This window comes from Microchirus variegatus (assembly GCF_963457635.1).
Source record: "Microchirus variegatus genome assembly, chromosome: 13".
NCBI classification, from domain to species: domain Eukaryota; kingdom Metazoa; phylum Chordata; class Actinopteri; order Pleuronectiformes; family Soleidae; genus Microchirus; species Microchirus variegatus.
In genome coordinates this window covers 26662292-26685524 of record NC_139814.1, presented here as the reverse complement: position 1 = coordinate 26685524, position 23233 = coordinate 26662292, and the positions used below count along the sequence as shown (strand labels likewise).

Sequence of the window (23233 nt, the reverse complement as noted above, 5' to 3'; positions counted from 1 at the left end):
GAGAGCGTTAAATTGTCCATTTATTAATTAGGGCTGCAGCTAATGATCTTTTTCTTGATTACTCGAGTAATAGTTTGGTCCATTTAATGTCAGAAAACGTTAAAAAACGTTGATTAGTGTTTGTCAAACCTGGAAATGAGGAGGTTTTCAAATGTCCACAAACCAAAATTGATTGAGTTTTAATGATTTCTTTGTTATATGGAGCAAAGAAATGAAGAAAATATTCACATCTAAGAAGCTGAATCAATCAGTCAACTAGCGTCTCGCTTTACTAGCGTAGCTGTTATGCATCCTCCCTCCCCTCCATCAGTAAACACTAGAGTGTGTCTTTCAATTGAGACAAAAACCCCAATGTTGTGCAAGTGGCCTCTTATGATCTATATATAGAGCGTATAATTCAGTCATTTATTCCTGCTGAACACCTCTGCAAAAGTTATTCCCCAAATCTTTTTTTTGTATGTTTTCTGTGACCACCAGGAGGCGCTGTTTTCAAAATTGACCGTTTTTGCATGGTCGTCTTCAGCAACTACCTATCATCACTTATAGCAAGTTTAGTGCGGATCGGACCTTCCATCATAAAGTTATCAGAGTTTCGTTACCTGTGGTGAAAAATCTGAATTTTCGCCAATTTTGCGTCATATCTCGTGCACTACGTGATATTTTAAAACAACCTTCCTGAGTGGAAATTGTCCATTTATTAATTAGGGCTGCAACTAACGATTATTTTCTCGAGTAATAGTTTGGACCATTAAATATCAGAAAACGTTAAAAAACGTTGATTGGTGTTTGTCAAACCTGGAAATGATGAGATTGTCAAATGTCCACAAACCAAAATTGATTGAGTTTTAATGATTTCTTTGTTATACGGAGCAAAGAAATGAAGAAAATATTCACATTTAAAAAACTGAATCAATCAGAAATCTTGTTTTAATCATGAAAAAAGTCAACTAGCGTCTCGCTTTACTAGCGTAGCTGTTATGCGTCCTCCCTCCTCTCCATCAGTAAACACTAGAGTGCTTCTTTCAAGACAGAGAGACAAAAAAACCCATTATTGTGCAAGTGGCCTCTTATGATCTATAGTTACTGTACATTTTAGGGATAAGCTTATTCCTTAACACTGGTTATCTTGAATAATTATGATGGGAGCGATGGAGGAAGCTAAGAGAAGTTTGTATTATAGCCATAATGATAAATGATACAATTATACAAAGTATACATTCTTTAACCCACAATTGTATCTTTTCCTAACTGGTTTTATCATATTTTTTATATTTTTGTGTGTTGTATGTATGATTCTTATTAAAGACAAACCTTTATTAATCTGTTCAAAGACTAAAATGTTCCCACACAATTCCAAAAAATGTCAAGGAACAAGAAGATACAGACGGCCTCGGCTTAAAAAAAACAAAAAAAACAAAAAATCTATTCCACCTCCCAACAAAGGTCATGATCCGGTTCTGTTTGTTGTCCCACTGTGTTCACTTCTGCGTGTGTGTTCTTGAACTTGCGGCATACTGACGACCGGTGAGGGTTTTTAACCAACAAAGTGAGGTCATTTTTACGGAGTGAGGACATTTTGGCCATTTTGTTTTCATTGAAATCACTTCCTTAGGTTGCTTTAACATGCTATACTCAATTTGTCAAAAAAAAAAAAATATATAAAATTTTGGACGACATGGTATAGTATGACTTTTTTGTCAAATTTTGGACCAATTATTTTTTTTCAAATTTGTTTTCAACTTTTGGACGACATAGTATAGTATGATGTTTTTGTCAAATTTTGGACCAAAATTTTTGGGTCAAATTTTTTTTTTCAAATTTTGGACGAAATAGATTAGTATAATGTTTTTGTCAAATTTTGGACCAAAAATTTTTTTGTCAAAGATTTTTTTTTTATTTTGGACGACAGTATAGTATGGCGTTTTTGTCAAATTTTGGACCAATTTTTTTTTTCCAAGTTTGTTTTCAACTTTTGGACGACATAGTATAGTATGATGTTTTTGTCAAATTTTGGACCAAAATTTTGGGGTCAAATTTGTTTTTTCAAATTTTGGACGAAATAGATTAGTATAACGTTTTTGTCAAATTTTGGACCAAAAATTTTTTTGTCAAAGATTTTTTTTTAAATTTTGGACGACAGTATCTGACGTTTTTGTCAAATTTTGGACCAAAAATGTTTTTGTCATAGATTTTTTTTTTATTTTGGACGACAGTATAGTATGGCGTTTTTGTCAAATTTTGGACCAATTTTTTTTTTCCAAGTTTGTTTTGGACGACATAGTATAGTATGATGTTTTTGTCAAATTTTGGACCAAAATTTTGGGGTCAAATTTTTTTTTTCAAATTTTGGACGAAATAGATTAGTATAACGTTTTTGTCAAATTTTGGACCAAAAAATTTTTTGTCAAAGATTTTTTTTAAAATTTTGGACGACAGTATCTATGACGTTTTTGTCAAATTTTGGACCAAAAATGTTTTTGTCATAGATTTTTTTTTTATTTTGGACGACAGTATAGTATGGCGTTTTTGTCAAATTTTGGACCAATTTTTTTTTTCCAAGTTTGTTTTCAACTTTTGGACGACATAGTATAGTATGATGTTTTTGTCAAATTTTGGACCAAAATTTTTGGGTCAAATTTTTTTTTTCAAATTTTGGACGAAATAGTATAGTATGATGTTTTTGTCAAATTTTGGACCAAAATTTTTGGGTCAAATTTTTTTTTTCAAATTTTGGACGACAGTATCTGACGTTTTTGTCAAATTTTGGACCAAAAATGTTTTTGTCATAGATTTTTTTTTTATTTTGGACGACAGTATAGTATGGCGTTTTTGTCAAATTTTGGACCAATTTTTTTTTTCCAAGTTTGTTTTCAACTTTTGGACGACATAGTATAGTATGATGTTTTTGTCAAATTTTGGACTGAAATTTTTGGGTCAAAATTTATTTTTCAAATTTTGGACGACATAGATTAGTATGACGTTTTTGTAAAATTTTTGGCCAAAACATTTTTTGTCAAAGATTTTTGTTTAATTTTGGACGACAGTATAGTATGACGTTTTTGTCAAATTTTGGACCAAAAATAATTTAAAAAAAAAGGTACTGCAACCAGTAATTCTTTGTAGACGTCATTCATGAAGTAGATATATGTAATTGTATTGATTTATAAAGCGGAAATGCTGGTCCTCACAGCAACCCAGTCCTCAGTATGCAGCAAGTACAAGAATGTGTGTGTGTGTGTGTGGGATCGCTGGCGTATGCAAGACTGGTGGGTGAAATTAGAAGAGAATGGAGCGTTTCATCATGCTTACTGGACTCTTATCCATGTGTGAAATATAAGCCGAGTCAGGCCAAGCGTGGCTCCGTATGTCATCGCCCCTGATGACCGAACCGCGGTGATCACGTCACACTCATCACACACCATCACACACCACTGCCAGCCTTAACCGGATGGATGTTGTATGTATGTATATATAGACACAACATGTATTTATTTTGTGTCTATATATGTATGTATATTAGAGGTGGCCGCTAGGTTACCGTTAACGCGCAGCGCCGTTTCCACGATGACTGACCGGAAAAAGACGCGCGTGACGTCGTGTTTTACGTGGTGAGGTGACACGGGAGTCCGGGCGCCGTTTAGCGGTTAGCTCCATTAGCTGCGTTAGCTCCTTTAGCGCCGGTTAGCGCGCCTACAGTGGAACTGGAGCGGTCTGTTTTTTCAAAGGAAAAAGAGCAGCGCTAACAAATAACCTAGCATACCTGTGTACTGCGTATGTGTGCCGCGTATGTGTATATATATATGTATATATATGTGTGTATATATATATATACATATATATATATATATATGTGTATATATATATATGTGTATATATGTGTATAGATATATATGTGTATGTGTATATATATATATGTGTATATGTATATATATATATGTGTATGTATATATATATGTGTATATATATAGGTGTGTATATATATATATATATAGACATACATATATATTCATGTATATGGGTATGTATATGTATATATATATATATAAGTATATATACATTTATATGTGTATATGTATGTGTATATATATGTGTATGTGTATATGTATATATACACCTATACATACACATGTTTATATACATATATGTATGTATATATGTGTCTATATACGTATATATAGACACTAATACGTATATATACATATATATTTATATGTGTGTGTGTGTATATTTGAAGAGTGTCCTTAGGAGAATAGCTGCTCAATCCTGAGTGTGTGTGTGTGAGTGTGAGTGTGTGTGTGGTTTTTATCTTTGTGTAAATGTCTCCTCATGCATCACCGGGCAATTCATCTTTTCATTGTTTAAGGCTCTGAAGCTCGAGGCTTTCACCTCTGCTGGTCCCGTCTTTGATGCTGACTTCACATTTCCATGCTTGACTGGCCGTTGATGTACTATGAGAACGGCGGTGTGTGTGTGTGTGTGTGTGTGTGTGTGTGTGTGTGTGTCGGGGGGGGGGGGGGGGGTGGTGATGTAAGACGTCTCCCTGTAGATGATGTTCTTCTTCCAGTGTTAGACGTTCCAGCCGGTAAATGGTGCGACACCTGCACAAGGTTACATAAAAACACCGGGTGTTTTTCGGTGTCTGAAGCACTGGAGTGAGCGCCGCGTTGACCTCCGATCACACGGGGACGTCGATAATCACGCGTGCGGATGCAGTTTTCTTCAGGATGAACGATCGCGGTCGCTTATCTTGTCCAAATCTCGCAGATGTCACTCTGCCCTGACATCATGTATTGGTGCCGCTGACCCTCCCTCCCCGTGACTCACAACCTGTGATCAGATTTAACCAGTCGTAAGTGAATTAGTCAACGCGCGGAGACAAAAATCAAATTACTTTAGATGAAATGGTTCTTTTATTGTGACAGGAAGTCACAGGAAACACCTGGGTTTCACTTGTATAGGTCACCGCTCACCAAGGTCACCAATTATCAATCACTAAAGGCGATGGAAATGAATTATATTACAGCATGATGGAGCTTACGTTTTGTCCAGAAAGACACAAACAGAACATGTTCTGGTCAACTTTTTCAAATGTCCATAATGTTTAATATATATTACTGAATTATTAATCTTAGCAGGGCACAAGCTGAAAAAGAACAAACCTTATACAAGCAAATATTTACTAACAATAAAGACGCTCACAATAGCAAAGAAGCTAATCTTCAGCTATCAAATGGAACTATTTATATAAGTAAATCAAGTTTGATGGGACAAAATGAGTGCTGCATAATCCATAATTATAAAGACTGACCGGGAAAAGACGTGCGTGACGTAATGTTTCAAGGCACCGTTTACCAGTTATCTCCGTTAGCTGCGTTAGCTCCTTTAGCGCTGTTAGCGCGCCTACAGTGGAACTGGAGCGGTTTGTTTATTAAACCAAAAAGAGCAGCGCTAACAAATAACCAGCGTACCTGTGTACTGCGTATGTGTGCCTCTGTTTTTAAAGTTTAGCGTTAATTTAGAGACTCTTTTTAACAAATCGGGAGTCGCGTAAACATGGCGCCGTGCACGTCTTTTTCCAGTCAGTCATTCATGCGTTAATGTGCGTTAACGTTGCCGCCGTTAACATGCCCGGCACAAGATAAAATGCTTCCTGCCCCGAAACCCTGCACTGTCGCCGTATACACAACCGTTCCCTCGGTCAGGTCTGATAGTATTGCTTGACGGAAGCTGTTTTCAGGTGAATGACGCAACATGGAAATAAAGCTGCGTCATTTTTTGTTCGCAAACACCAAACGGAGGCACGATAATAACATTATCATAACATAAGTCTTATTTTCCATCGTCTCCGCTCAGTTTTTATTATTAACTTCAAGCCTCCCGATGTCTCCAAGAAAACCCGTGGCAGGGGAGTTGAATTCCACCTTCCGTCTTCCCTTAACCAACCTCTCTTTCTTGGACGGGCTTTCACGTTTAAGACTTGGGAATATTTTTTCCACGTTCGCATTTTCTCACGACGTCCCTTTGTTGATATCGACAGTGACAGTGACCACCCTGGCAAAGCTCGTACCCGTCCCACAAGGCATCGCGGTCTGCCAACCAGACGATGTCTCCAACCATCCAACCATTCTTTCTGCCATCATACTGTGCTCTTGTGTGCCGCTTACAAACAGAATGAGTCAAAAAACACACAAACAAAACTGACTCCACTCCTTCTGGACCTTGTTCACTTCAGCCTGGATGAGTCCTGTTGTTGTTGTTGTTGTTGTTGTAGGCTTTAAACTATTAGCTGTGTGTGTGTCTCCTGAAGGACTAGCTCTTCCTCGCTGTAGGGGATTTCCATGCTTGTTGTTGTTTCCTGGATGTTTTTGGGAAGAGATTTTGTCAAGAAGTCCATCAGGGAAAAGAGGAAAGCGGTTTTCATTGTTTTATAATTGTCTCTCTCGCTTGGAACTTCGTTAAATGAACCATAATGAGCAAATATGACATAGAAAAGAGCATAGACGTTGTTTTCGAAGGAACAAAAAACCTGACACAAGCCAAACGGGAGCGATGAAGCAGGACAGTTTATTAATAAACGCAGACATCTCTCTCTCTCTGTGTAGGTTGTTTACTGGCCTTGAAATGTAAAAATGAATTGAACGAAAGACCAGCGCATCTTACAGTATGTGCTTTAATTAGCATCTATGCTGTCGAAAATAATTATAATTCAACGTTCACACTACAACACGAGGTCAGGCCAATTATGTTTCTGCTAAATTTGCAATCTTCTGTCATATATATATAAATATAAATATAAATATATATATATATATATATATATATATATATATATATATATATATATATATATATATATATATATATATATATATATCTTATTAAACATTCTAGTTTTTATTATAGACTATATGAATGTTGTTCTTTTTCATGCTGTTATTGCACCACCGTCCTTCTCACTAATCATTCATGCTAACAAAATGACACCAATATAATGTTTCTTCAATTTAATTTCAAGTACAAAGGTGTTAATAAAATGACTACTAAAACAATACAAAAGAAACAAAAAGTTAAGCACATGAAAGTGTGAAAATTAAACTATTCAAATCATTCTAGAAGCATGGATGCCATATTTTCCGACTTCCATAACTCTTTTATTTTGTAAACAGTGACTTATATGGTTAATTTTGATTTTAAAAAAAAAGAAAAGAACAAGAAACACTGCAGAGGCTTATTTTTCTTCTCTGATTTGAGACATTTTTGAGAGGGATGCTGAGGCTTTTTAGGGTCAATAGCATTCTGATGAGTAGCAGCTAGGGTTGCAGTTGTTGAAGCGCTACGAGCTGTGTTCATTTATTGGGTGTGTGCAGGTGAGGCGGCATCACAGATTAATAACCAAACTAAACCAAAACCTAACCAGACTTGGGTTAATTGACCTGTGAAGTTAAAATCTATTTAACTCAGCGACGGTCAGATAACCCGTCTGCATCTGCTGTAAGGAGTTTCCATTCCAATTTTCCACGTTTTTTCACCAAACCTTTCACAAAATCTTGAAAAAAATGTTTTAAAAAAATGTGTTCTGTCACCACAAGGAGGTGCTGTTTTCAAAATTGACCGTTTTTTCACAGTCGTCTTCAGCATCTACCTATCATCACTCATAGCAAGTTTGGTTCTGATCGGACCTTCCATCGTAAAGTTATAAGAGTTTCGTTGACTAGGGCAAAAAATTATGAATTTTCGCCAACTTTGTCGCCCCCTATCTCGTGCCCCATGCGATATTTTAAAATAACCTTCCAACTCATTTTGATCCTCAACTGGTTCACAGCGACCGCACAGAGTTTGAAGGTGATCGCTCAAAAACTGATTTTAGCATTGGTGCAAATTCGCCAAAAAAACGGCCCCTTTTCACGTTCGATCCAAAATGGCGGCCTTCCTGTAGGATTCACAGGACTGTTGTCATCCGCTTTTTTTACCGCCTCAACCTAATGAGTGCGTGTACAAAGTTTCGTTCATTTACATTAATAAAAACCAAACAGCAGATGACCTACTAGCACTTTTTTGCGTCACTTTTTAGCCCTTCTCACCTCCAATTTTCCACACTTTTTCACCAAACCTTTCCCAGAATCTTAAAGAAACTTTTTTTTGTATGTTTTTTCTGTCACCACCAGGATGCGCTATTTTCAAAATTGACCCTTTTTTCATAGTCATCTTCAGCAACTACCTATAATTACTTTCTTAAAAAAAACGCCCCCGTTTTCACGTTCGATCCAAAATGGCGGCCTTCCTGTAGGATTCACAGGACCGTTGTCATCCGCTTTTTTTACCGCCCCAACCTAATGAGCGTGTGTACCAAGTTTCGTTCATGTGCGTTAATAAAAACCCGACAGCAGCTATAATAACTCCCCAATAAGAAGTTGACATCCCATAACCCCCCCTTTGTTGGAGAGCCCACATAGTTGGACGGGTTATTCAGCCTCTCTTTAAAACCTCCCCCGTCCTAATTGCCACATCAGATGCTAACGCTAACAGTGAACGGTTGCAGAGCCATAACATTATAAACACTATGGACACCAAATGTCAGGGCCATCATTAGGTGGACGACTCAGGTGCTCTGTGTTTGGTTTTTGGAGGTGGTGAAGTGAAGTGATTATATCATGCAATACAAACTTCACTCAAACTTCACTGCGGTCCCCTGTATCCTCCCCCCCCCACGTCAGCTATTTTGGACCGAATGCAGCCGCGGTTGTTACTGAGCAGCTTTAGTTGCTCCAAACCTCCTTCAGCTGTCAAACCAAAAACAGGACTTGTTCGCACTTCATCATCCAGTGATTATTTGCGTGGAGTCATTACACCGCGGGGATCCTGACGGAGAACATGTTCGTTTCTTTTTTTTTTCTTTTTTTTTTTAATCGGCCCTCGTCTCCCATTTAATCATCGACTGCCAACGAGCGGCGGCGGCGGCAGAATCTTGATAATGTCGAGCCGTCTCAAGGACGCGAGGGCCGCTAAAGTGCCTCTTAGCCGCGGGACGCGCAGACGGATCGACGTCGCGCTGTTGCGGGCGCATTGCATCGCGGGCGAAGCTTTTAGAGGCCGTAAGTGACGGACGGGGAAGCTGGACTGCAAGTTCTCCCACTTATCCCGGAGAGACGCTTGACAAGTTGATTTCACAACCTCAGCGAGATATGAAGCTATCTTTAGGACGATGTTTCACTTTGGACACTTCCTCCTCCTCCTCCTCCTCCTCCTCCGATGATTGTGGACACATTACTGATTGGCTCAGAGACGCAGTCCCAGCGTTACTCCAAATGAACATACTGCATCTAAATGGCTTCCAGGCATTGTCTCGCTCCTCGCGGGGGCCACCAGGACACTCAGTAGCTCTCTCCTGGATGACAGCTCTCTCTCTCTCGCTCTTCGCTGCCACCACCAGGCAGATGCAGCCTAAGCAGGGGTCAAGGACTCATTTTAAGGGCAATTAGGCACACGGGACTTCCATCTCATTCATCTCAGCGCGGCACTGTAACCCTAACCTGTCAGTCAACCACCTGTCCGAGTTATCAAGACGAATCTGACGGAAAAATAAACGATGTCAAATATAAGGGAAATTGTACCGTTTCCAGGCAGATGATGGGGTTTCACTTAATGTCACAAATACAACCAGTAGCTCGGTGTTATGTTAGGGTTTCCCCTCTCTCCTCAACTGACTGTACTTAAAGCATCATTAACCCTTACACTACCGTTGAAAAGTTTGGGCTCACTTAGAAATGTCCTTATTTTTGAAGGGAAAGCGCTTTATTTCAGTGAATCTAACATTAAATTAATCAGAAATAGACTCTATACATTGTTAATGTGGTAAAGGACTATTCTAGCTGCAATTATCTTTCTGCTAAGTTTGTCATGTCCCGTCATCCACTGTGATTACATGCTGGGGGTCGTACAGCATATATATTTATACATATTTTATTAAACATCTCAGTTTTTATTATAGGCTATATGAATTTTGTTAATTTTTATGCTCTTATTGCGCCACCATTATCCATTGTTTTTCATCAGCATTGATCAAATCTTCTCACTAATCATGAATGCTAACAGAACGCCACCATTTGACCCCAGATATAACGTTTCTTCAATTTAATTACAAGTACAAAGGTTCCATGACTCTTTTAATTTGTAAACAGTGACTTATTTGGTTAATTTTGTTAAAAAAAAAAAAAAAAAAAAAACACTGCAGAAGCTTATTTTTCTTCTCTGATTTGAGACGTTTTTGAGAGGGATGCTGAGGCTTTTTAACGTTCTGATGAATGGCAGCTGGGGTTGCAGCTGTTGAAGGTCAACGAGCTGAGCAAAGCATCATCAACCCTGATGCTACCGTTTAAAAGTTTGGGGTCACTTAGAAATGTCCTTATTTTTTAAGGAAAATCACTTTTTTTTTTTCAATGAATATAACATTAAATGAATCAGAAAAACACTCTATACATTGTTAATGTGGTAAACGACTATTCTAGTTGTATAGAGGCCCATTTCCAGTGTTCTAATGGTACGCTGTGTTTGCTAATGGCGTTGGAAGGCTATTGGATGATTAGAAAACCCTTGAAAACCCTTGTGCGATGATGTTAGCACAGGTGAAAACAGTTCTATTTGGACAAAAAAATCATTATTTTTAATCTCGTCAATGTCTTTACTATATTTTCTATTCATTTTGCAACTCTTTTGATGAATAAAAGTTTGACACTTAACAAAAATTGTACAGGTGACCCCAAACTTTTGATCGGTACTGTATATTCTATCATTCATTCATAATCCCTAATGCTTCTAAGGGGTCCACGAGGGAAGCGATGGATAATCCCGCCATGAGACTTTGGTGCTGCCATTTTGTTTGTGGCTGAGTGGGCACAGCAGAGCCGTCTTCTCACCAGATGGTCGGCAACGTTGGATCCTGGCTAACTCTCGTCGAGTCATCGCGGCGTCTCTGGCAGAGACGAACGCCAAAGCCCAGCTTGCTCCTGGCGCCGTAGCAGCTTTGTGACAGACAGACGATGACTGTGTTGCGGTTTTTGGGCGAAAGACGGACGCGTGTGTGGACGATTCCAGATGTTGCGATTGGCCTCGTGCTTGTTGGATTTTCTCTCGTGATTCCTCGCAGAAGACCAAAGGGTCCGCACATAGCTGTACATTTGCGTGGACGTCGCTCGTGTTCCTTGAGGAAACACCTCGGCGAGCCGCTTCCTCTGCGCCACCTTGCGGGGCTTGTTGCCTCGCCGTCACCGTGATGCTCCATCTTAGTATTCCTGTCAGGTTAGGCCGTGCCATAAGCTTCTCCGCACAACGTGTCCAGATCTGTATCTCGGAGCCACAATTCACAGAGCTTTTAGCTTTTTTCCTCCTCCTCCTCCTTCCTCTTTTTTTTTTTTTTGTGTTCGCCCTTCACCACCTCTATTGTCAAACAAATGTCTTTGCGGACGCATGTGATGGATAGTCGTCGTCGTCGTCGGAGGGTTTGTGCGAAACGAGATCAAATCAGGCCTGAGATGGTAAACAAACCTTAAATCTGATTGTTTTGCGGCTTCAAATACAAAAAAATAAACCATTGAGGAAATAAAATCATGTCTCAGCCACGTTGGTGACAAATGTTTTCGTCATTAGCGCTAATCGCTAACGCCGTTACCTTAATCTGGTAATTGCGTGTAATGGTGATGTTAAGGTAATGCATCTTCCCCCAACGCGGTCGGCTCATTTAAGTCACTCAGCAAAGGCCTATTTTTATCCCACTGTGACTAACAGAAACAGGGGGTCGGGGGTCGGCGGGTAGAGACAGAAGAGCGGTGACGAACGGCTTTACCGTTTGACAGAGTTGCTGAGACGGTCGCCGATGCTCGGGGAGGTCACGGGGAGGTCGTCGGTAACCTCACGGCTGCACTCGTCCCTTTAAATCTACGCCATTAAAGAGAAGTTTGGTGGAACTGACACAGATTTTAGCCACTTAAGGATCACCTGATAAACACTGGAGGAAAAACCAAACAAGGCATCCGTAGACCAACATCTCCTGATACAGGAGCGGATTATTGCATTTTTTGTTCCCGGGAAAGTCTTTCACAAGTGTGGAAAAAGCCAAAATTTGCACCAAAATTTGCACCAAAAACAAAACAAAGAGCTGTCCTTTAAAAATGAATCATTATTGGATTCGTGTATCACTAAATAGCAGGAAAAAGTCATAAAGGTCCAACTGTTTTACGCTGGGTTATCCACTGCCATCATCTCATCCCCTGAGAGATCGTCATGCAATTCTATTAAATTGTGGCGTGATAATGATTCGCGATTCTGTGACAAATCTGCATCACTACGGAAGTAAAGTAAGACAATAAGCCTGTGCAGTTTCTATATATAAGTGTACATTTAGGATTCAGGTACTGCGTCTACAGTAATAATAATAACTGGGACCGCTCGTAGGACTCATAGCTCGTCATATCAGAAATTTCACGTAGTTCTGTTTAAAGCTTACAAAATAGTGGAATTTTTAAAGTACATATCCTGCCGGAGCGCTGAGGCCACGCCTTTTAATCATTAACTTGTCTAGAACACATGGACCGAGTTTGACGCAGCTAGCTCAAGCAAACATGCTAGTACGAGATCGTTCTAATGCGAAGACTAGTCATTTCTGTTTTTCCAAAATGGCCGACTTCTGGGTGGACTAATGTACGTACATTAGAAATTTGTTTGGAATCATGAGAGCAACAAGTTAATCAAGTTTGGTTAATATTGGAATAAAAAAATCAAAATTTAGCATTTTAAGCAATTTTTCAAAAATCCCCAAATATTCTGATCAAAATTTTGTCCTGATCCGACTACGTTTTTCTGACCATGACCTGACTTCTTGGGGGCGCTATAGAGCCCTGGGGCTACGTACGAGTTTGTGCCTTAAGCCGCTATCGCATTTTTCTGCGACCCGACCCCTGTGCTAAATTACAAGAGTTTTTATGCAAATTAACCCCCTCGAAAATGAGCAGAATTCAATATTTAAAATAATTTGCGCTCGGGTCCTGATGATTATGTTTTTCCAGGTGTGTTGTGCTTCCGTCATTCGGTCATAACAGTCCAGATGTGGAGCTGACGGCGTTCACATCATTTCACTTTGGCTTGATGGGAATAAAGAGTGAAGACGTTTAAGGAATCAGAGGATTTGTTTCGTTTAGGGAAACATCAGCAAACATCAGCAGAGATGATGTATCACGACCTTAGATGATCCTCACACTCCAGCCTGACTCAGCTGGTTTTTTCCTTCTTATTTCAACACTCTTTGCCCACTTGGCGTCTTTTGTCCTGTTCCTCCAAAAATACCTCTGAGTAATTCTGTGTGTCCACCTCCCTCCTCTGCTGCTCTGATGCTGTGGATCACAGCCAGGAAAAATCCCACAGCTTCTTCTTCTTCTTCCTCTTCTTCCACCGCCCTTTTTTCCTTTCAGGGACACAACCTTTTTATTGTTAAATCATTGTTTTGAAGTCTATTGAATCCACAGTTTTTTTTTTTTCATTTCCGTAAACAACGAGCCGTAAAAACCGTGTCGTTCTTCTTCTCTCTGCAGACTTTGGAAGCCGTGCTGAACTTCAAGTACTCTGGAGGAACCGGCAAAGTGGAGGGCTACTACAGGGAGCTGACCCTGGGGGTCCACGTCGACGTGGAACCTTCGGTGTTCTTCACCAGAGTCAGCACGCTACCTGCCACCAGGTAACACAAGGGTTCCAAAAGGGTTCTTCTACAAGGGCTGAGGTTCTTTCCAGAAGAAAGGGTTTTTCAAGGGTTCTTGGGAACACTAATGGTTCCAGTAAGAACCACTTTGATCCAGAGAACCCTTTAAAACCCCTTTCTTGAATTAAGGGTTTTAAAAGGGTTCTTGGCAACACTAAGGGTTCCAGGTGGAACCAAAAAGGGGGGTTCTCCTGTGAGGACAAGCCGCACTTTTATTGCTAAGCGTACTACATGGTGTCCCTTTAGTTCAGGGGTTCTCAAAGTTTTGATACCTGAGGGCCAATTTAGGAACCCGACATTGGACTGAGGGCCGCCAAAGAAAAAAACCAGAAAGAAATCCTGAAATGACCAGATTTCAGTTCTACAGTTTAGCGTTAAGTAATATAAGCATTAATATAATGTAATTTAAGCATTAATATAATGTAATTTAAGCATTAATATAATAACGCTTTATAATTTACTGGGTAATTACCCAGTATTTTGGCCATTGTTCTTACCTTCTAATTACAGGTTAATACCAAGTAACACATTTCTGTTACCATATATTTACTGGGTAAATAGCTAGTAATTGGGGGCTGTAGCTACCTGCTTATTACCTGCTTATAACACAATAATACACTAAAATTCACCATATAGAAACCAGGTAAATACCCAGTATTTTTGTTTACACTTATTGGTCTGTATCCAGTAATGTCCAATAAACATTTAACAAGCTTAGTCGCTCCTGGATTAAAACTATCAACTGTAATTCATTGCGAGGCCGCCATTGGCCCCCGGGCCGCACTTTGAGAACCAATGCTTTAGTTCCATTTTGTTTCCATGTTGAGGAACTAAGCAGATAAAGAGACTTTTTAACCCTTTAATCCCACGTGCATGTACACGGGTTAGCTTGTTTAATCCCTGCTGAACCTCTTGTCACAGTAATTGGTGATAAATGTCAACGCTGAAGCTTCATTTTCATCTCCCATACGATCCGGCCGCCGTTGACTTTCCCCTCCCTCTCCCTCCTTTTCGTTCTTTGAAGAAGAGATATCGACCTTCTCTCTGTTCTGCTGCGACGCTCAAATCCAGACTAGAAATGAATGAATATTCAATGCGTTTCCTGTGTTTTCCCCGCGTCACGCGTTGTTTCTCGGCTCCCCGACTCCCGCGAAAGAGTCTGAAAGTGAGGGGAGGACAGATCGCAGTTGAGTAATGGCCACTTAAGGTGAATCATTAGCTGTAATAATATCTGCCGTTGAAGCCATCCGTCTTGCCTCAGCGCTGATAGATGCGCTGCCGTAACCATCGGCGTGTCATCTTCCCCCTCTTACCTCCACCACACCCACCCCCCCCCCGTCTTCACTGACGATGCAGTATCTGTGCGTCTCCAAACACTGTGAAGAGTGAAACCTCCTCGGGAAATGGTTTGTTTTGTGCGGCTCTCGCTATCTCGCTCAGTGGTTTCTCGTCCACGTGTGACGGTCTGGAGGAAAAACAGAAAAACAATCCCAGGAAAGCTTTACAATGGCTGAACCATGAACGACACCATCATAAAAGATGTATATCGTGGCGATAGTCGAGGTTGCAGAATGAATCTTATGGTTTGTAAAGTTCTCTTTACCTTAGATGTTAGGCTATATCTTGACGGCTACTGTTCCGTATAATATGTTTTATTATGTTACGCATATTTTCCTCCGAGCAAATAGATGGAGTTAGGGTTATTTGTCAATGTGAGGATGTTTCTTGCGAGCGTTTAGGATTCAGGTGCCGGGTGATAAATTTCACCGTTTTAAGTACCTTTCCTGCCATTTTAACGTCAAATTTGTCGGAGCGCTGAGGCCACGCCTTTTGACGTAGAAAAAACTCCTTTCGTAACTTTTAATCATTAACTTGTCGAGAACATATGAACCGAGTTTGACGCGGCTAGCTCAAACCTGCTAGAACGAGTTTGTTCAAATGCGTAGACTAGCCGTTTTTGTTTTTTTTTTCAAAATGGCCGACTTCTGGTTGGAAGGAGCTAATGTACATACATTAGAAATTTGGTTCGCCAAGTTTGGTAAATATCGGAATAACTACGTGCGACTTGGACGCAATAAAATGTGGCATTTTACACAATTTTAGCCACTTTTTGTCGAGTCAAAAATTTCCCAAAAATCCTTAAGAGACTTTGGAGTAAGAAACTCAACAAATTTGCTCCTGATCCGACGACTTTTTTCTGACTATGACCTGACTTCTGGGGGCGCTGCAAACGACGCGTTTCTGTTCCGTATAATATGTTTTATTATGTTACGCATATTTTCCTCCGAGCAAATAGATGGAGTTAGGGTTATTTGTCAATGTGAGGAAGTTTCTTGCGAGCGTTTAGGATTCAGGTGCCGGGTGATAAATTTCACCGAGTTCTATTTACGTTAAAGCTTTCAAAAAAGTGGAATTTTTAAGTACCTTTCCTGCCATTTTAACGTCAAATTTGTCGTTTTGGCCACTCCTTTTGTGACGTAGACAAAAAATCCTTTCGTAACTTTTAATCATTAACTTGTCGGGAATATATGAACCGAGTTTGACGCGGCTAGCTCAAACGTGCTAGAACGAGTTTGTTCAAATGCGTAGACTAGCCGTTTTTTTTTTTTTTTTCAAAATGGCCGACTCCTGGTTGGACGGAGCTAATGTATGTACATTAGAAATTTGGTTTACCAAGTTTGGTTAATATCGGAATTACTATGTGCGACTTGGACACGATAGGAAAAAGAAAACTCAAAATTTAGCATTTTACAAAATTTTAGCCACTTTTTGTCGAGTCAAAAATTCCCCAAAAATCCTTTGGAGTAAGGAACTCAACAAATTTGCTCCTGATCCGACGACTTTTTTCTGACCCATGACCATGAATCTTTATTTATGAACATCTTATGGTTTGTAAAGTTCTCTTTACCTTAGATGTTAGGCTATATCTTGACGGCTACTGTTCCGTGTAATATGTTTTATTATATTACGCATATTTTCCTCCGAGCAAATAGATGGAGTTAGGGTTATTTGTCAATGTGAGGATGTTTCTTGCGAGCATTTAGGATTCAGGTGCCGGGTGATAAATTTCACCGTTTTAAGTACCTTTCCTGCCATTTTAACGTCAAATTTGTCAGCACGCTGACGCCACGCCTTTTGTGACGTAGACTAAAAATCCTTTCGTAACTTTTAATCATTAACTTGTCGGGAATATATGAACCGAGTTTGACGCGGCTAGCTCAAACGTGCTAGAACGAGTTTGTTCAAATGCTTAGACTAGCCGTTTTTGGTTTTTTTTTCAAAATGGCCGACTTCTGGTTGGACGGAGCTAATGTACGTATATTAGAAATTTGGTTCGCCAAGTTTGGTAAATATCGGAATAACTACGTGCGACTTGGACGCAATAAAATGTGGCATTTTACACAATTTTAGCCACTTTTTGTCGAGTCAAAAATTTCCCAAAAATCCTTAAGAAACTTCAGAGTAAGAAACTCAACAAATTTCGTCCTGATCCGACGACTTTTTTCTGACTATGACCTGACTTCTGGGGGCGCTGCAAACGACGCGTTTCTGTTCCGTATAATATGTTTTATTATGTTACGCATATTTTCCTCCGAGCAAATAGATGGAGTTAGGGTTATTTGTCAATGTGAGGATGTTTCTTGCGAGCGTTTAGGATTCAGGTGCCGGGTGATAAATTTCACCGAGTTCTATTTACGTTAAAGCTTTCAAAAAAGTGGAATTTTTAAGTACCTTTCCTGCCATTTTAACGTCAAATTTGTCGTTTTGGCCACGCCTTTTGTGACGTAGACAAAAAATCCTTTCGTAACTTTTAATCATTAACTTGTCGAGAACATATGAACCGAGTTTGACGCGGCTAGCTCAAACCAGCTAGAACGAGTTTGTTCAAATGCGTAGACTAGCCGTTTTTGTTTTTTTTTCAAAATGGCCGACTTCTGGTTGGACGGAGCTAATGTACGTACATTAGAAATTTGGTTCACCAAGTTTGGTTAATATCGGAATTACTATGTGCGACTTGGACACGATAGGAAAAAGAAAACTCAAAATTTAGCATTTTACACAATTTTAGCCACTTTTTGTCGAGTCAAAAATTCCCCAAAAATCCTTTGGAGTAAGAAACTCAACAAATTTGCTCCTGATCCGACGACTTTTTTCTGACCCATGACCATGAATCTTTATTTATGAACATCTTATGGTTTGTAAAGTTCTCTTTACCTTAGATGTTAGGCTATATCTTGACGGCTACTGTTCCGTATAATATGTTTATATTATATGACGCGTATTTTACTCCATTTACTCCATTATTTGTCAATGTGAGGATGTTTCTTGTCATAATTATTATGACACTCGCAACATTAGTATTTGTCTGTCCTTTGATTTTCCCTGGGGACGAGCACACATTAACGTCCTCGAACACTCTTTACCTGGCGAGATGAATGCTATTGAAAGAGAGTTCAAAGAGAGTAGATATATATATATATATATATATATATATATCCATATATATATATTAAATTGCTTCTACTCGCTGCATGTTTTATCTCTGACAGAGCCACAGACTATTTTTGTACATTCTCGGTCGTGTTTGATTTCGTCGTGTTTTCCTTGGATCCTGACAAATGCAGTGGCTCAGTAGCACAAACACAATAATAACACAATATAATTTACCAGATGAATACGTAGTATTTCTGCTGTATTTACCCACTTATCACCAGTAGTTATTACATTAATAACGTTTTTTATTTTACTGGGTAATTGCCCAGTGTTTTGTCCATGGTTTCGTCGCCTTATTACAGGCTAATACCTTGTAACACATGTTTTGTTACCGTATATTTACTGGCTAAATAGCTAATAATTAGGGGACTGTAGCTATCTGCTTATTACCAGCTTATAAACCCAATAACACACTATCATTCACCATATAGTTACCAGGTAAATAACAAACATTTTGGCCATAGTTTCACTGTACTTACCTTCTTATTACCAGCAGTAATTACCCAATAACACACTATCATTTGCTATATAGTTACCAGGTAAATGCCCAGTATGTTGGCCATAGTTTCATTGTATTTACTTTCTTATGAACATTGGTAACACTTTTGTGTCACCATGAATTTACCAGGGAAATAACTCCTCCCCTTTTTTTTTTAGAGATTGACCTGTTTGTTTCACCCTGTGGGATTTTATTTTAAAAAGTAAGTTGTCTATGTCTTTTAAACTGAATTAGGACCACTTTGCACCACTGAAGCCAAAAAATTAATACATTTTTCTCAATGAGGTCACGTTTTTATGCTAATTTGCTGTTACACAAACAGCAGATTGAGATTATGTTGTGTTGTCAGTTAGCAGCAGTTTTCACGACTGTGAGGGTGATGATCGAGGCAGCCTGACGTGAACGTGATGTGTATGATCAGACGTTTTGACATGTGTCCATCATGGAAACACACACACACCTGTCACATTCAGACGGCTGGACGACGTGATGTCTCTGCCTTCAAACAGACGCCTCGAATACTCGTGACAGCTGTTGCATGAAACACGACTCACAGGTAGAAGATGACGTTTGTCTTTATTTTAACAATTTATTTCATTAAAAAAAGTCAAATGTCGCCTGGCAACGTTACCATGGGGGAGGCAACGGCAACACGGAGCTAGTAAAGCGAGCCGGGCTGCAAATAGGTCAGGGAAACACACATAGGCACCCACAGAAAGTCAATTCTGGCCCAAGTTTCAGCCAGTGACATGTGCACTACAGTGCTAAACACTTGGTATACACTCTTAGAAATAAGGGTTCCAAAAGGGTTCTTCTACAAGGGCTGAGGTTCTACCTGGAATCATTTGCTTCTGAAAAACCCTTTCTTCTAGAAAGGTTTCAAGGGTTCTTGGTTAAACTAATGGTTCCAGTAAAAACCATTTTGATCCAGAGAGCCATTTAAAACCCCTTTCCTGAATAAAGGGTTTTAAAAGGGTTCTTGGAATCTTTATAAAAAGGTTCTACCTGGAGCCAAAAAGGGTTCTCCTATGAGGACAAGCCGAAGAACCTTATATGATTCTACTTGGCACTTTTATTTCTAAGACAAGATATATTAGTAGATATATTGAGCCGAGCTAATGCCGCTAACAGAGCTAACTGGTAAATGGTGCCACGGCGCGTAAACATGATGTCACGCGTGAACCATTAGTGTGACCAAGAAACCTTGGTAACACTAATGTAAATGTAAATGTACTTTATTTATACAGCCCTTTACAACAATGCTTTTGGTGATCCAAAGTGCTTTACAAGAAATAAATAAATAAAGGTTCCAGTAAGAACCATTGTAATCCAGAGAACCCTTTAAAACCCCTTTCCTGAATAAAGGGTTTTAAAAGGGTTCTTGGTGGAACCCTCCAAAAGGGTTTTCTTATGAGAACAAGCTGAAGAACCTTATATGGTTCTACTTGGCACTTTTATTTCTTATTTTCCATTAGCCTGAGCTGAGCCGATGCTAAAACATGACGTCCACAGACTGCCGACCACTGATTTAACGGTGAGGCATCAAACTGAACGATGATAAAAAAGACTTAAAAATCCTGAAAACATGCCTCGATTATTTTTAGCAAAGGTAATAACTAATATCTGAATATTAAACGGAGGAGTCTGGTGGATTAGTGTTTCAGTTCAGTGACTGTGTCACACAGAGTCAGGAAGGACTGAACTCGTCTTTTTAATTAAATAAACTAATTCTCATGGTTCAGTGACACCGAAAAGAGACGCTTTACCCTTTTTACGTAAACACATTATTGGCCGTATATATATGTCGTTTCCTCCGTGTACGTTGACGTTAAATTCCCCTTTTGAGGAAAGACGTGTGCTTTCACACTCTGCTCACAGAGGTCAGAGCAGATGTGAGGTGACAGATGTGTTAAAGAAAGTCACACATAGCATGTGCATGTGTCACGTTTATATTTATATATATATACTCTTTATGGAGACCTGTTAAAAACCCATTTGTTCAACGTTGGGACAAACACATCGCTCTACTGGGGGAAATGAAGACGTGTTTCTCATGCGTTTTTTTTTTTTTTTTTTTTTGAAAGAGCGTCCTATAGTGTTAGCTATAACCGTTAGCTCAGTGTGTTCTTTTCACACTTTTCTGAGCTCTGACGCGGAGGACAAACCCGCTGTCTTTATCTGACGGACAACACGCAGCAACAGTTAGTTATTTCATGTTTTTGAAGAACTTTCTAGCAGTTATTAAGCATGTGCAGCGCGAAATCTAAGCGTTACTGTCATCGAAGCTTTGTCGACCAAAGCACTTTTTTGTACATAGCCAATCTTTATTTTTCTGTCTTCATTAGTGCTGCCAAACGTTAGCGCGTCAATGTTAACGCACATTAACGCGTTTTCATAACGACTGACCGGAAAAAGACGCGCTTGACATCATCATGTTTACGTAAAATTAGTCCCTAAAGTAACGATAAAGTTTAAAAACGGAGGCACAGGTACGCTGGTTATTCGTAGCGCTGCTCTTTTCCTTAAATAAACAGACCGCTCCAGTTCCACTGTAGGCTAGGGCTAACGGCGCTAAAAGGAGCTAATGCAGCTAATGGCGCTAACTGGTAAACGGTGCCCGGACTCCGGTGTCGCGGCACGTAAACATGACGTCATGCGGTATCTTTTCCCGGTCAGTCGTCATGGAAACGCGCCATGCGCTAACGGGCGTTAACCTATTAAACAGCACTAGTCTTCGTCTGTAAATGATCATCAGAACCCGAGAGACTGAAGACAAACAGCTACAACAGAGTGGAAGTTCAGCGAGACGGCTGTGGCTAAACGTAACGAGAAGCCCCCAGAGAAACGTTTGAGAAATGCCTTTAATGCTAAAAATACACCTGAACGTTCAGTCGAATTTCATCATCATATTTTAATCAAAATCAAAAATTTGGCTTCTGGTGAAAATGATCATCTGACGCAAAGAAATTCAAGAACTCGCTAAACTACCTGTCGACTGTCTGCTGCTGCTGTTCCTGCGCCGTGCGGCTCCAAGTAATGCGACATCGCACGGCCTTTTAGACGCCGACCGCGTTTGATTCAAACTTTATTATTCCGCGTGAAGCGCGCGCTGACTGACAAGCCGCTAATTGGTTTTTAAGCTATTTTTCTTTCTCCGTTGCCTCGCAGTCTTTATTTGTGGACGCGGAGATGATTTGTCTCCTATTGGCGTCTTGGGCTAAAAATAGCGCCCCCTCATTGGCAGTCGTCTAAATCCAGCTCGGCTAATTGAGGCCATTACGCACTCGGTGCGTGAGACGTGTCACGTTCTGGTGCCAGAGCTGCTGCTAAATCAGCACTTATTGACTGCTGCACATTGACTGAGATGGGGGGGGGGGGGGGGGCGCTCCTGCCCCTGCCCCCAGCAGGAGCGGCCATTGATCCCCCCCCCCTCCTCTTCCTGTTGTGTTGGTTCCAGTTTCATCGCCCGCTGCTTTTGCAATAACCGCATTTTTACCACGCTGTGAAACTATGGATTCTTTTTGATTGTTCATTTGGGTTCGACCGTAATGTTTGAGGCGTTTTTTTGTGTTGTTGTTAGTGCCTCAATCCTTCAAAATAAAAGCACGGCCCGTGCGTACAGTACTCTGTCTCTTCAGGGTTTTCTTGTGTGTTTCGCTGCTTCTCTGAGCTTCTTAAATGGCTCGTCTGATTGATCACCTCGGCTAAATGCTCTATAAATCAGCAGCTCTCGCCCCGGCCCGTTAATCACGTCCGCCAAACAGAGACGTTGAGACACTTAGCGAAACATTGGTTGACTGGAAAAGAGAAAAAAAAAAAATATATATTCTCCTTTAATTGCTACAGCAGTTTATTAGAGACTCAACTTCAGCTTCTCCATTAAGTCGGAGATTTAAGAGGCGAGGTGGTGTTCTTCGCAGGGAGGAGGAGGAGGAGGAGGAGGTTGATGTGCAGCGTTTAATGGCACAAAGAGTAAGAATTGAAGAAGATTAAAGCGTTTAAAGTTGTGCGTAAATCAGGTTTACGGAAATCCTGACGATCACAAAGAAGTGGTTTTTTCTTCTGTGTTTGACAGTCGTCTGGAAATGCGTGGAATAATCTGTGTGATGCACGACCTGTAATCTCTTCATCGTTCATGCATGTTTTTTTTATCATGTGACTCAATTATCTCAGGATGTTCTATTGTATCGCAACAATTCATCTTTTACAGGTTTGTGATGATCTCACAGATCTGCACCATCAAAAAAACAGGATATTTCAACGATACAATGATACAAGATTAAGTCGACAAATAAAAAAGGATACATGTTATGAATGGTTACTATAGATATTATTGGTTTGTGGACAAAAACAAGACATTTGAGAACATCATCATTTCCAGGTTTGACAAACACTATCATCTGCGAGAAAATAGCGTTTACTTATGAGATTAATAGTGACAAATCCACGAGAAAACAAAGTCGCAGATTTATGAGATTAAATGTGACAAATCTACG

The 23233-nt window shown here is 39.9% G+C and overlaps 1 protein-coding gene across 3 annotated transcripts in view; it reads left to right on the top strand.

Moving 5' to 3' along the window:
* Nucleotides 1-23233, top strand: part of trappc9 (trafficking protein particle complex subunit 9) — a 213826-nt gene that overhangs the window by 87205 nt on the left and 103388 nt on the right. For all 3 annotated transcript variants that reach the window (XM_083899962.1, XM_083899963.1, XM_083899964.1), the window contains exon 17: nt 13581-13723. In XM_083899962.1, the coding sequence (XP_083756088.1) occupies nt 13581-13723 (143 nt within the window). The remainder of the gene's footprint in view (nt 1-13580; nt 13724-23233) is intronic.